We start from the raw sequence: 16359 nt of genomic DNA on the forward strand, positions 1-16359 counted from the left end.
GCCTTCTCATATACAGCAGACTTAAAAAAAATCATGGCTACATTAATTCAAGGGAACTTCCAGTATGGAACTGGAACAGTATCTCAGTGTCCAGAGTCAGCTTTTGGCTCTATTTCTACTAATCATGGTGCTGCAGCTGACCCAGTTTAAATGTATTTCTATAAAGATTCATAATTTTTGGTGATGTTGCATATTGTATTCTCCTAAGCCATTTAAAAATACGCACTACAGTAAATACATAGTGCCTAAAACTCAGGTGCATCATGTGGAACAGCACTACTGCACCACTGAAATACAATGTAAAAGTTTCATTTCTACAGTAAACACAGACATGCATATTTGTGTAATAAACCCAACACTATATTAAGATGCGCATTTATGTATTTGACTATGTTCTATTTGTGTGTGCATATATGTGTGAGAGAGTAAGTCTGTGGGTGGAGGTCATATTTTGTGGTGAGCGTTTAACATCTGAACTTATAAAAGATCATCGGCACCTACAAGCCTTGTCCTGCTGGTGTCCTAGAGCTGTGAGTTCTGCAACTCCACCCCCTGCAGTGTTAAGTGTATATACACAATATAGTATTTTTGAAATTATTATAAAATTACTATAAAATACACAAAACTCCCAGACCCATTAGGACTCATATTCTGATTCACTTACACGTGAGGATTCAAAAAGGGAAGAAAAAAATCTGATAGTCCACTGTTTAGTTTGCCAGTGCTCTATAAAAGTTCAATTTGTTTCTAATACCTTCAGGCAATCCATGTGCTCCAAAGTATTATAGTTTATAACAGTTGTGGGAAAAACTACTATACTTAGTTAAGTGCCTCTTTGGTCTAGAAATGAGATGACAACATGAAAATACACTCTGCCACAGTTTCCAGGTTTTTATGGTATAGCTTAGGTCATTCATAGAGTGGGGTGTTTCACTTCTGAAAAAGAAACAACATAAGTGTAATAAAGAAAAGAAATAAAATGAAAAATGAAGAAGAAAAATATTCCCTGACTACTAAGGCAAAGATACTCATAAATTTAGGTTTGGAGGGATATTCAGACTAAGTCTTGTTTCTTACAGGAACTCTGTAAAGTACGTTGAAACATTCTTCTGCAAGAACGTAACAAATATTAACTGACCATCTCAAAAATCACCTGATAATTTTGAAAGTTGACGTAATAACAACCGAATAGTTTCAATTTCGTATAAAATATAATAAACAGCATAGCAGCATTTTTTTTTCTCATTTAAAAAAACACCTTTATGATCTGTGTTTAATGTACTGAAGCCATTTGAAACCTAACACTGATCTGCCTGCCAGTTACTTAGCAGAACAGAAAAAGTACTGGCCAGTTCTTCACAACTGCCACTACTCTATGCAAAGAAAGAAATAATTTACTGTGAGTTTGTAATAGTGAAAAGTTGTTTAATATTCTGGTGCAAAAAAAGCTATTGATTTTCATTATTTTGCAGGGATTAACCGCATTAACATTAATAACATTGTCTCCAGCAGAGAGAAAGAACTGAACTCTGCATATTTCGGACCAAGTGGGTGAACCAAAGCCAACCACAACAAAGGGACTATTTGTACTGGGGAGTCAAAAACCCCGTAAGTCACTGTGATTCTCTTAATATTAATTTTGCCTTTATTCTCCCTGCTCTCTGAATGGATCCTAGACTCCTACAATGTATCATGTCCTATAATATTATGATTTCTCTAAAGAGGATTTATCACTTAATCTGTTTATATAGCAGCAGAATCAATCTGATTGACTGGGATTTCAGTGTCCATTGCAATTAGAGGCTATATATAATTGTGCAATATTCACATTAGGAGTTTAGTAACCCTTTTACCAAGTGCCACTTTACAGACATAGGTCTCCAACATTGATTTGTATAACATACTTAGTAACAAGCAGAAGAGACTTGAGATACCCATTTGTAAGACACCTAAAACCTTCTATTTATTTGCAAGATATTTGAAAAAGAGATTGATAGAACATTGATTAATAAACCTTTCCCTGGAGTACCTAAATGAGGTCATGTGTGTACATATGTGCATGCACACACATTGCACATGGGTGGCACTTTACAGTGAAGAAGTCCTTTATCAATCGCTAAGAAGTACAGGAACATTATGCTAAGCAACAAGTCCGCAGCAGGCAGAGGTGAAGGTCTAATTCATACCTGCTAATTGCAAATCAGGAACTTGAAGGAATTATTCTTTCAGCACCTGTCAGTAATATGGAGAAAGAGAAAAATACATGTTCTGAAGGAAATAAGTGGGAAATTTGCGTAGGAAGTCTTGCATAGCCAGTAGTATTACAAAAACATTATTCATGTTGTTAAATATGAAAAATAGTAGGGTGGTTTTTCTCACACAAAGTTTAGCACCCAAGATAAGAAAATCATTCTGGAACTTGTTATGATGGCTGAGACTGAACTGAAGAGGGGGCTGGAAGCTGGCACTTGCTTTGAGACCAGTGATGCCAGGGAATCAGAGATGCAGGTCAAACACAGCCCCCTGGCTGGAGAAGGCTCCACAGCCTCCTCAGGGAATCTGTTCCAGCACCTTATTTTTCTTATCAGTAGGAACTAACCCCTCAATGTACTTTTCTAATGCAATTTATGGCTAGCATCTTCTGCTCATCATGGATAAGGAAACAGATCACATGCCTTTTCTTGATAGGTCTTGTTATTATGTCCCATTTTCCCTTCTCCTTTTCACCATATCTTCTCTTTTATAGACACACCAACTCAAATTCTTTCATTTTTTCTGAGTAAGTCTTATTTTAAAAACTTTTGCTTCCCTCCAGGCATTCTCCAATCAGACCACATGTTTCTGTACAAATGCCATCCAAAACATGCATTCAGTACAGACAAAGAAAAGGCAATCCCAATCAGTAGGAGAGATACAGCTGATGCTTCAAAATACTGGATTCACTAAAGCAACTGACTGGGAAAAAGTACAGATAAAAATTGCACGAAAATTAAGAAACTGTTAAACATATTTGATAAAATATCCAAAAGCTACAACTATAATGAGAGAAAGAAGACAACTTTGGCAAAAAAAAAGTTAGTAGAAAAAATAAGGCAATAATTAGAAGGAAAACCCCATGATAATTATAATGAATACAGTATGAAAAGCAAAGAGAAAAAATGGAAAAACAATCTGTAAAAACACATTATGAAATAGAAAATATTAGAATGAGATGCTGAAGACTGCAGTGAACAATCCATGACTGTATGTATGGCTAAAGGAAAAAAGAAGGACCTTGAATATTATTCAAAATTTAATTAGCTCTAATTTAATTTAGAAATAGAAAATTCGTTAACATTGATACAAACTTTTGTCCTACTTTGGAAAGAATGTTGATCTTGAGATGAAAATGCTTCTTAGTTTGTCAGCAGCTAAGAAGGATCTTAAAATCTATCTGTTATGAGTAAATGTTTTAAGATTAGGTGTTCTAAGAGTTTCTTTTACACATTTCTATCTGGTGTTATAAAATAATAATTAAAAATAAAGAACTATTGAGGGAATTAAAAACCCCACACTACTGTTGTGTTGCTATTTAAGAAGGGACACTATACAGTCAGGTAACTGTAACATAATACACTTACTTGATATCAATCCAGACAAAATAGAGAAAAAAATTATACAGGATTTAACTGATGAAGATTGAAGTGAAAGAGATGTAATTAATGCCAGTCAACATGGGTTTATGTAAAATAGGTCTTGTCAAACAAATCTCATTTTATTCTTTGATGAGCTTACAAAAGTTTGGGTGATAAAGATAAGTGCATAGGTGTAATACACTTAGACACCTGTAATGCATTTGACTTACTAGTGCATTGCTTATATTCTTAATAAAAATTACTATTATACAGTTTTGCTAAAACATTTGTAAAATGGACTGAGAACTCCTTAAACCACTATTTTAAAGAAATAATTCTCAATCAGAAATCTTTAACTGGGGGGGGGGAGTAGAGGCTCTAGTGGTGATCCACAGGCACATGTGGACCTGATAGGCATGATTTTAATGAAATCTTCATGTATGTTAAGAAATTAAACTCTAAAGTATTGCCAAGAAAAAAAACAAGACTAGAAGAGTGGTATATAGAGGTGAAGACCAAGCAGTCACACAGAATAATCTGCCTGCCTAAGCTAGGCCAATTTACTCTGTGTTGTACCTGAATGCTCAAATCATGTTTAACAACTGGGATTTTTCTGGGAAGAAAAAATGAAAGGAAAAAGAAAGAGCATATTCCTGGAAATACTACAATCTGTTTCTCTTGGCAAATTTAATTTTCTCTGAGTTATGTGAGAGAAGCCAGACAACAGTTTTATAGAAACCTGGGGTGACAATGCAGCACACTGGCCTCTCAAAACCACCTTTGTGACAATGGTTAAACAAGTGGGTAATGTGTAGCAAACTTTCTCTGTTTATTTCCAAGCTATGTTCTCTCCTTGTAAGAAATGACCACTAAATGTAGCTTTCCACCATTAACCCCTGCAGAAGTTATCTGACAAAGGGCTGGAAAGTTACTTGTATGGCACAGGTTATAAACAAGAAGAATGGTAGAATGAATCTGTTACAGCGCACTCACACTATATTCACTAAATAATTTGTAGCAATGTCTACAATACAGCTACTTAATGTATTCTAAAGGCACACAGATAAACTTCAATAAGCTCTTTAAAGCTGCTGATTTGATCATTTAGCCCAAAGTTCACTGTACTCTGAAACTATTGCCCAGAAAACTCTACCTGTAACTTCATAATTATAAAAAAAAAAAATCAAGAAATTAAGAAAAATCAAGCAGGGTTCATGCACAAAATGGAGAAAATGAACAATAATTGCCTAAAATGCAAAGCATGGCATAGTTATATTGTACATTCCAAACACAAACTGCAGTAGCAATTGTAACACAAAATCCATATTCAATTATCAGCTCCAGATTCAGAGCAACAATAAAACTGAAATCACTGTATTTTTCTAGGGATACACACAGCAAAAGAGCTCAACTGGTTCCTTCTGAAATTTGCTGCTGTGTAACATTATGCAATAGCATATAAAATTGGGTGATGGAAATCCAGAAAAAGTGCCTGAAATTCTCAATACATTCTACACCTATAGGCTTAAATAAATCCATTTTGAGGGCTCCATTATACCTACCACACATGAAATTTTTTCACAGCTACAAATGTGATAGCTCATGCTTTTGCTTCCTCACAGTATATAGCTCCTCCATGAACAGAAAGCATTTAGTGAACAGAAGAGAAATGTAGACAAGCTCTAATTTTCTGCACAGTGGCAAGTGCATCCATTATGTGTTACAGAGTCACTCTGCTCAGAAAGAGTTAACTTTCTAGCTCCTATTCTCTGCAGTGCTGCATAAACACTGCACATTATTCTTACTGAGCATGCTTCATCTTTCCTGTCTCCACAGTCTTGGGCTGTCAATCAGCTGTCAGTCCCTACCACATCAGCACAGTGCGCATCACCAGGCTGTCAGCACAGCAGCTGATGAGACTCTGCTAAGAGCTGTCAATCAAACTTGTTTCTCTTATCTGTTCGGGAAATATTTTGTCTCTAAGAAACAAAGAACCTGGGCAACAATGGATCAGAGTCTAGTATTTACTCTTTTAGAGGGATGAAGGCTCTTAACAGGAAATGAATGTTTTATCCACAACAAGGAAAAAAAAAAATCTGCTCCATTAGGCATATTTTCTTTTTCGGTTTTCTTTAAATCCTATTTACTTCTTAACTCAGTAAATCAGGGCATAATAAATTAAAGCAAATTTCTTTTTCACTGTAAAATGAATTTCATGGATTTACTTTTATCTTCTGTTGAATATAATTAGTGCAGTTTAAAACAGGTAGCATCTCTTTGGATTGGGAAATCTTTCCCTGACTGTAGACATTGGAATGTGTGAGCTTTCTCCCTATCTCACTGTGGCCAAAAGAGCCAGACTACAGAAAACACACATAATTTACACCTTTGTTTCATTAAAATATATATTTTCTGTAGCATTTCACATTAAAACTAAATTTCAACATAGAATTTAATAATGTGAGTAGGGTTCATAGATAATAGACAGAAAAACAGCTGAAGGGTATAAGCAAGCAGGAGAAAAACATACATTTTCAGTGGATGTTTGAAAGAAGATACTATCTTCTCTCTGGAATGTTGCACCAGGGAGGAAGAATTGCAGAAGGTAAAGTTCTTGCATCTACAGAAATAAAATACTGAAGAAAGACAAAAAAAGCTGCAGAGCCGGGCACAGCAGCAATCTCAGGTCTGACAGAGAATCTCTGCATGAAAAGTTGAGCTGAGCTTTCAAGTGCACATCTATCCAAGGCAGAATAATATTCTGCAAAGATAAGTGGTGTAGGTCTAACAAACTTGGCAATCAAATTAATTAGCACTGGTGGATCACTGAACCAACAGACCTCTACTCTTCCCAGGGCATAAGTATCTTTACGTGCTGTGCCATATAGATACACAGGCACATTTAAATCTAGCTCAAGTATCAGTACATTGTGCTGTCTCATGCCAAGTGAAGTAAACATAGCTCAGTGACTTCAAATCCTCATCTCGACCCATATCTGTTTTCCCCTACAAGATAAAGAGTTTCAGAGCTGACAGACAAGGAAAAACACCACAGACTTAAGAGGGAGAGTAGCAAAGGGAAGCAAACAAGTTTTCTCTGTATAGGGAGGAATACTGTAAAACACAGTAATGTGAAAGGCAGGCCTAAAAATATTTGGTGTTTTCCACAAAGCTTCAGTCTGGGGCCATGAAATTAAATAAGCAGCTTAGTTTTCCGAGACAAAACAAAGTGAGTTTATAACCCTTGCAGTTTCTTGGACAGGACTGTATATTAAAAGTTAAAAGAAATGGAAGGCAAATAAAAGTATTATTTTTTAAAACCTTATAACACAGAGACAATGATTTACATGCCTGATTCATGTGCTCTGAACATCTGCATTGGCTGTGGGGAATGGGCTGTCCAGGTAAAAACAGAGGGCAGAGGTGGGGCTGCAATAGGAAACCCATGGAAAGGAAAAGTTTAAAGCAAGCATGGAAAGGAAGCCCCCTGAGAGGTCTGGGAACCACCATCAAGATTAGAGAAGAGCAAAACACCATGCTTCTCCTCATCTCTGGTGGCTTAAGGCAAGATCCAGAGAGATCAAGACAGCAAGAAAGAAAAAGGACTGAGAACTGAAAAATTCTCGCCATGGACAATATAACACCAGTTGTCCTTTCCTCACATACCCCCACAAGATTTTTCCTGGAATTTGGTTCCTCCAGAAGAAAATATTTGAGTTTCCCAAAGAGGGAAACCATTGCCCAAAGGAAAGAGAACAAGGTGGCAGCCACAACCAATGTCAAAAGATGTAAGCAAATCTCTCAGAGGCTGAAGCAACACAAAGGCAGGCAATTTTGAGCTGAATCCTGCAGCAAAGGCAAGAGGCCAGCATCTTTCATCACTTTCAACTCTATAAATGACTTCTTAAAGGATGCCTATTTCTCTTTTCTGGGGCTTAATCTTGGTTGCCTCCATTACTGTTTGTGCCTGCAAGAGTAAGAACAATTCGTCTCTTCTCTTCCCTCTCAGCCAGCTTCAATGTCTTTAATGCCCACTATGTAGTAAAGAGCTTGCACAGTGGGAAAGGAGGCAGGTGTCTTGCTGGGGATAGTGCAAGTGGAGACAAGGCACTTCAGTTTGATCTCGTCTAGAACTCAGTGCACGGTGATGGCACCACTCATTATGTTCTGGCCTACCACCAGCCCACTGCCCAACGATTTCACCAGTTACTTGGAATAAAGGTACTGAGTGACATAATGGTCTTTAGGAGGTACAAAGACCATAGACATAATGGAGCATGCAAACAGGTTGGGCCCACAAAACCGTGACCTTGATCAGGTCTCTGTGCTCAGCAAGGACCTGCTACAGGTAGAAGCAACTTCCTGTTAACGTTTGCAACCAAAGGGGAGCAGGCTGCTCGGTTCTCAACTCCTAGACATCTTTTTGGACACAAGCTTCCCTGGCAGAAAGAAAGGGTTGCTCTTAACACACAACTTCCACTCTGCACCCTCCCCAGGCAATGCTGGAGGTGCCCTTCAGCAGGAAGGACAACTTGAACAACATGCACCCCCAAGGCTGCTCTCAAAACCTGCTCAGATGGCAATGGAAATGCCAGACTGGAACAGCTCAAGCATGCTCTTTAGAGTATCGCTAAATAGGAATACTGCTCATGTCAGAAATAATCACTACTACTGTAGTTCAGGCTTACATAAATTTTTACTAATGAAGGAAAGGAAACGTGAATAAACAGAAAGAGCCCTAAATGCTGAACTTTAATTCTAGATGTTGAGAATAGTAACACCAAAAGCAACAACAGTTTGTGCAGATGTCAGAAATTAAAACCAGAGAAAATATGCTGTGTACCAGGCACTATTAAAAACATGCCTACAGTAATTTGATCTTTCAATCACACTTATCAGCAACAATGCTAAGAACCACAGTACTGCCCCGTACCAAACCATCCCAGTTACAGATAGCACAACCATTATCAAGCATTAGTGACAACAGGAATATTTTACTGTTTGACAAATTCTTTCATATGCAGCACTGTTTTCCAGAAACACAACTCCTTCTGATCTAACTGGACATTAATTGCTTTTTGGCTGATGCATCTGTGCCTTCTGGACTGATAACACAACTAGCAAATCTGATATCTGACAAGTTGACTCAACCTAATCAGGACAGATCAGCTGTTACCAGTGTTGCTACAGGCTGTAATTTGAGGACCTTTACAGAGTTATCACTTGCTTTGAAAGGCAAGAAACTGCAATTCTGTCAACACTAATCCCAGAATGTGCGTTCAAAGTGGCTGTTATTTTTTCTCCAGGAGAAGGTAACACTTGTCAAATAAATACCTGAGATAATTGATAAAAGGAATTAGGAGTATGTGAGTGATACACCAACAATCAGTCACTCTCATGAAAAAGAACCTTGCAGGATTCAGAGCACTAAGTAGAGAGCACAAGCTGTCACCGTGAAGCAGGGGTCACTCTGAATGGAGTGAAACAATTGGCAATGCAGTTTTTCAATGTTTACTTATCTCTCTGTTGCTTAGTGCTAAAGCTGACTGAGTTATTCACTTCAAACTATTTGATGAATTTTACTCCTTTTTCCTGCTCAGAAATGGATACCAATGCCATCAGAGTTATTCACTGCTTCACTTCTATTCAAGCTTCCATTTAGTGCTTGATTGAGAGTATTTTAGACTTCCACTGCTGTTCAAACAATATGCAGGATAGGTCCTTAATGTGTGCAAACAGCACAGATCCACAGAGCTGACGGAACCAGCAAGGGTATAGCTTTTGGTATATATATATTTTTTGATACCAAAATTTGGTACAAAGTTCCCTTTGTGTAAACAATTTTGTCCACAGGACTCAACACTGCAAATGTTTGCAGAATGCAAGCATAGCCAAAGAAAATTAATAGAAAAATTCCAAATAACATATTGGATTATTTGCCTTACTCCACCAGGAAATAATTTTTCATGTAATAAAATTCAGAGGAATTCCTCAAAAAAAATGGATTCCCAATCCATGCAATTCTTAAAGGAACTTGATGGTCACTGAAAACAAACAAGGGGCTTTCTCATTGCCAGGTTTGCATCTGTCTTTTACAGGTAACTGTGTTTAGAAATTCAGGCTCAAAATTAGAATAAAAAAATATATCTCTTACTGTATCGCTTTGGTCCATCTTCCAAACAAAATGAAAGCGTTAAAGTTGCATCATCTTCAAAAAATTCAGTTGCAAAGGCATCCCACCAGAGGTTGTCACTATCCTAGGAAGCAACAGATCATTCACTTAACAGGAGGCAAAATGAAAATATGTTCATCTTTTGTAAAAGAAGTTCAGATACAGTTTGTGCTTCTTCACCTGTGATTTTGGAATGTAGATGTTTATATGATATTTCAAACTCATTTTCCTAGATAAAGTTCTTGTTCTAATTTAAGCAAAAAGCTAAAACATTTAGTTTATTACACAAGAAACTTTCATTTTACCGAGCACACAATAAAAACGTAATGACTTTCATACTCATAAATATATGTTTTTCTTCAAATGTTAAAAAATGGTTTTATAAACCAGTTGCAAATATAGCAATTATGACTTTCTCCCCCTATTTCAGGGCTGTGTATCTCAAATGCTTGATCCTAATAATGAAAAAAAACCCTCCGTACTCAATTCTATAATGCTACATAACCCAATTATCAGCATGAGCTGACAAGAAAGTTATTTAGAAATTAAATGTAATAGCCATTCCACTCCAATGCCTTTAAAATAAATACAATGCCATTGCAGGTTGATTAAATATCAGGTAGTTACTTAAATTTAATTGTTATGAGAAATCTTTACTTTCCATGTTACATGAAGTGAAGACAATATTTTAAGATGAGCTATGTACAGTTAGAGGTACAGTAATACATATAGCAAGAATTAATATAATGTACAATATAAAGCTTATACCAGTATACCAATACAGGTGATCAGTGGCTTTTGACAATTGAACCAGGCATTTTCAGACCTGGGTGATCAACAACAGGCACCCAAACCTTGATGCCTAGCACCTGTGCAAGTGATCTAGCTCACAAAGGTTTTCACAGAAGTCAGACAACAGAATCCATCAACTGCTTCATTGAAAAGCTACGGATATATTAAACAGCTGTATTTAAAATGTTTGGTGCTCATCTGCTGCTTTGAGGCCCTGAGATTTGGATCATCTGCAGCATACAGGATCAGAAACAAAGCTAGAAATACACCTCTGAAGATGCCCCAGTTGCACTCCTCAATGCCGTTATATCCCACTTAGGACAGCTGCCTTACAGGGTGCAAGGTCAGGTTCAGTCAGTGTAGTGAGCACCCAGCACCTCATATATATGCCTGAGCAATATGAAATTAAGCCAGAAAACATTTGTTACCTTCACTGGGAAAAAAACTGGGATAAAATAAAAATTTAAGACAAAATATCCATCTAATATACTCATTATATATACACAGAGAAATAACTATCTTGGTTTTTCTGTTCTGTTCCTGTTTTTGCTAAAGACATTACTACTGGATTTCATTCCGAACTGCTGAGCAGTATATCCCTCCTGCCTCACAACTTTGATTCTTGTCAATCATGCAATGGAGAAACAATAAAGACAGGTTTTAGCATTCCAGGTCCTACCAGTGACCTTTAACAGACTTCTTGGCTTCCTTGCCAACACTCCTCCTCAGCAGTGTCAGGACAATGTGCAGTCCAGCCCTGTGATACTTGCTCAAAATTCAGTCACACACAGTCAAAAACCATCCCCACATCTTAGGAATCTGTTACTACAGACAGCTGCTGCTCTCTCCTCTTTGTTGGTGTAAATCTGATGAGTGTTTCTGTGTGCAAACATCACTGCATCAACTAGCCATGTAACCACAACAGCAAGTACAGGATATATACACACAGGTGCTCAAGAGGTGCCTAGCAACCAGCTTCTAGCAACACACCTCTGCACACCCACCCTTCACTTGGGACAGCCTGGTGGGTAACATTCTAAGCCCATAAAAGAGTGTATTGTCCAATAAGGAATTACAAGCTACCATTTGCCAAAAGGGAGGCTGCTGTATCACTTAACTTGGATCATTTTGACATACTTGTTATAGGGAGGGAAGGATTTAAGCAATATCACGTATGCATTTGCAGCTCTCATTAACTCAGTTGAGTATCACTGGAGCTCCTCCTGCAGCATCCAATGACACGGGAAGCAAAAGGGGATCATCACACAGCTGGGATGCAAATGCACAAGCGAAAGATAGAGAAGAGCAGGGAAAGTGCAGAGCCTCACCTCAAAGCCACGTGTATTTGCACTCACTTTTGCTTCCAGGAAGTCTGAGGGCAAGGAAAATGTGGAGATGGAATTACTGTGGATTCCCTCTCTGGATAGATGAAATATCCTGACTCTGTCACAGTCTGGATACTGTCCAACGTCTTTATCTTATGCTTTTTTTCATATTTTTATGTCAGGAAAAAGGAAAAACAGAAAATGCAAAACCCCACCCACAAAAAATACCTCCAAACCTTACTAGATGATATAAATCCTGTCAAGCTCATATACACTCTGCTGATTAATTCTCTGCTCCACCCTTGTCACAGGTGGGCCCAACTATTTTCACAGCCAGCTGGTGAACAAAACCAAATGAGGTGTCCCTCAGCCAAACTGGAAAAGAATCCAGTTATTGCAAAAAAAGAGAAGGAGGATAATAAAATCGCCCTGGGTTTTTTTCTGCAAAAAAGGGGATGGTGAAGGCAAGGCTGCCCCCAGGCATCTTTAACTTCTGCTCTGACAGGTTACGGGGGATTTTGCCAGAGTAATTATTTTTCTATTCAACAATAATGAGAAATTACCATGGCAACCTCCCTTTCACGTAGTGCACTCACACGTTCAAACATTGAAATAATGGCCTAAACATAACAAAAAAAAAATTTAATACTTTAAAAATATTTTGTCTTAAAATAAACTTAAGGAATGGGTCAAAGGAGAGAAGAGGGCAAAGGGAGCCAGCAAGCTGGGTCAGAAGCGAAGCTGCCATGCTGCTAGAGCCAGCTACCCAAGCAGCAGAACGTCTTCTGCCATAACTTCCATTATTCCCTCTGATTCCCTCCACCCCTGGCATTATTTGTAATTTGAAGCATGGCTCAACTCTGAATAGGGTCTCCAAGTAAATGGAATCCTAGGGTTTCAATATTTTTTCCTTACTCTGATTTCTTTGGCAAATGTAATCAGATTGTAAGTACAATGATGTTCTTTTTCCCCCCTCTTCTAACAGTCCCACATGTTCCCTGTGTGATCTGAGAGTCAAGCTGGGTTCTTCTTTACACCTTACACACTTACATGATTAAGAGTCTGCAAGCCAAACGAGGCTTTTCAACTTGCCTGTGATGGTGATTACTGAACCAAAATAGATCTTGCAACTGGAGTATAAGGCCAACTGAGATTATGGCATTTTCTCCAAATTCCTTTATTTTTATTTAACTATCTGGGAGGATGAATGGAGTTCATGTAAAAAGTCAGTACATGAAACCATGCTCAAGGGAGGATGCAGATATCTTGTAGGATAAAACTGGAATTCAGAATTATTTTGATAGATTGCAGAAATGATCTGAAATGAAGATGAAGTTTCGTGAAGTGACAAAAGCACAAATACAAAATGGGGAATAACTGGCTAAGCAATACTGTAGAAAATGGTCCAGATCATAAAGCAAATATGTCAGCAATCTGTTGCTCTTGCAAACATGGGAAATGTCTTAGATATAATTCCCTACTGATCCAGCAAACACTTCTCTGGAAAGACTTCAACTGGAATAGTCTGTCCACCTCTGGAGTACTGTGGGGCCAGGCCTGGGCCACCCACTCTTAAAGAATTTATCTGAGAACAACAGGAATCATTGAGTCTAAAGACACAAACAAACAAGCCAACCCCAAAAGACTCATAGCAAGCAAGGCAGAAAGACTTAGCTGTGTTTAGTATAAATCAGAAGCTCCTCGGACAGGGAATGTGATGACAACCATATGAAAAGATTGCTATAAAGAAGAGCAATCACTTGTCCATGGTGGCTAACAATAGGAGAAGTAATAATCGGCTCAATCTGCTGCCATTGCAGGTTAAGTGGTTTAATCCCCTGCTACAGATTTCTAGGCTACTGTTTTGCAGTAGAGAAAGAGCCGCAGAGCATGGCTACTGTGTTCCCAAGGAGAGGGGACACAGAAGAGCCTCAGACAGAGCTGCCCCATTGCAGCAGCAGCTCCATGGCTTGTACTCAGTGAAAAGTGGACTTTCGTTTTCTGCCTCACATCACTTCTGGTTGCACATGTATAACAGGTGTAAATAGTATATTAAAAAGAGAGTCATGGACACAAGTAAATGTGATTCTGAATACACACAGGAAACACATCTGTTCTAAAATGGGACCTTTTTTCATATATAATCATTTCTCAGGAAAGAACTGAATTTTAAACATGAACATTGGACAATGTTCATTGGACAAGGCAAAAATAAAAAGAGATAGTGCCCTTGGGAGCTCACATTTTTCTTCTGGCACCTACAACCCTTCCCTATTGACACTTACTATTTTCAGAACTCTATACATCCACACTCCTTTTGGCAAGATACGCGCTTCTCATATTCTTTTCAAGTTAATACTGCACAAGGAAGCTGCTGTCTCCCCAAGGACAGAATGGTATTTCTCCCCTCCTCCCATTCCCAGGAAATCAAACTATGCTTGAGCCTTTAAAATGCAGTTCAAGATAAGATGTTGCCATTAAATACACCTGTAAAAACTGCACAACCATTGCAACCTATGAAATTTACAGGGTAAGTTCCATTAAAAAATTCTGATATTAATGTTTATACACAGAGCACACTGACAGACCATAAAGAGCCTGAATAAGAGAAACACAAATATTTTCCCCATTAGCTTTAAATTAGACCCATCTTGAGACTACCCAACATATTTAAGGTCCTGATACAAATTTCACAGAAGTAACACATTAACAAGAACTTATATATCTTAATTTTATACATTTGAGCACTGATCTGTAGATCTGGCCCTGCAATGCACAATGTTTTCATAATGTAGTATAGGGGAGGTTTAAATATATGTTTAAAATATATAAATACTATATGAAATACCAAATCTTAAACTGATTTTCTTGGAAAGCATATGAACAGAGTGAAAGAGTGTAATACTCATATACAGTATGTAGGTGAGAAATCCATGTAGTCAAATGGCTGTCTATTATCATACAGATGCAAGAAGATGCACAACTATTTTACATTCACAGTATCTTTGCTAGCAATATGTGGTACCCTGTAACTAGCAAAAGCACCTGAAAAAGAGGAACAGTTTCCTTGCCCAGGGCTGGTTTGTAAGGACCACTCCCAATCCTTTTGCATTTGTTATTTGCTTACCTCATTTATTTGATCTTAAACATAAAGCATGTTTTACATAGCATTAAACATAACTTTAGTCTTGCAGCTAGTGGTATCTTCTGGAATCTCTGCCTCCCCTCGCCCTGCCAGGAATGCCCAACTCTATTCTGTCCATTTGTTATTTCACACATATTCACAGTTCTAATGGTGTTGTTTGTTTTTATTTCACTTACTAGTGTGGCTGGATGCCATCTCTCAAACAATGTGTAGTAAAACTGGCAGAAAAATTTTTAAGACTTGGCTTTGGTCATAAGTAGTTTTTATTTCCATTATATACTTGCAACTTCTTGCCAAAACACTGCTCAATGCCCAAAACGTATCAGTTTCTTCAGCTTACTTAATAATTAATTAATTAAATTATTGTTTACATTCCACTTTGGAACTTATCTTCATTTGCACAGTAAAGAAACAACAACAAGTTCTGTTTTACTGAAAAGGCAGAATATAGTCATGCAACAGATCCCCAGAGCAACACCGCCTCAAAGAGACTAGCTCGGGTACAATATGGGGACAATGTCCCTCTGCTTCTCACATAAATCTGGATTAACTTGAAGAGTCCAATGGAATTATAGGGAAAAGCTCATAATGGAAAGCTACTCTTACAGGTTCGCTGGAAATTCTTTATATATCAAGAATCCTATTTTTATTGTCTATAAACCATGGCACTATCAGGCAACAAAACATCAGGGGGTGGGAAGCTGTAACAGTTAATTTACTGAATGGGGAACTGTGAAAATCAAACATTAATTATTTGATTTCAGATAAAAATGGGGGGGGGGGGGAGAGAGAGAGAGACTTTGCAAAATATGCAAATTAATTCATGCTGTTTCCTTGATGTACTCTGAACCAGGGGATGTGGGAATCAGCATCACTACAGCAAAACCATTATGCTGTAATGATCCTGGCCATCCAGCTCAGCTTTGCAGATACACTGCTTTGAGATATCATCACTTAGATTCTCAAATAGCAAGTCCACACTGAGCAATTATAGCAGCAGTTCAGATTAACTGAAACATGCTGATACTGATATAAGGAAGAGAAATAATTTTCTTATGTTTAGAAGGATGTTTGACCTCTTCCTTGTTATCTGGCCACTCATGTATACCCAAATTAGAGACTTTTTGTTAGAGTAGTTGTGGCAACAGCTCACTGGGCTGGCAAACAGCAAGACCAGTCTACACACAGCTATAAAAGAGTATAGTTCTGTTACATCTAAGCCACCTAATTTTTCCATCTACACAGATGCTACACATATATCAAGTTGGATATCCTTTTATAATTAGAGTCCTTGAAATTATGGAGATTTTC

General features: G+C 37.8%; 1 protein-coding gene across 3 annotated transcripts in view; it reads right to left on the minus strand.

Moving 5' to 3' along the window:
• The window catches only part of LDB2 (LIM domain binding 2), a gene marked incomplete at both ends in the record, with an annotated part of 220375 nt that overhangs the window by 133270 nt on the left and 70746 nt on the right, over positions 1-16359 (minus strand). For all 3 annotated transcript variants that reach the window (XM_080637091.1, XM_080637090.1, XM_080637092.1), the window contains one exon: positions 9769-9871. In XM_080637091.1, coding sequence (XP_080493217.1) covers positions 9769-9871 — 103 coding nt within the window. The remainder of the gene's footprint in view (positions 1-9768; positions 9872-16359) is intronic.

Source organism: Psittacula echo (genome assembly GCF_963264785.1).
Source record: "Psittacula echo genome assembly, chromosome: 1".
NCBI lineage: Eukaryota > Metazoa > Chordata > Aves > Psittaciformes > Psittacidae > Psittacula > Psittacula echo.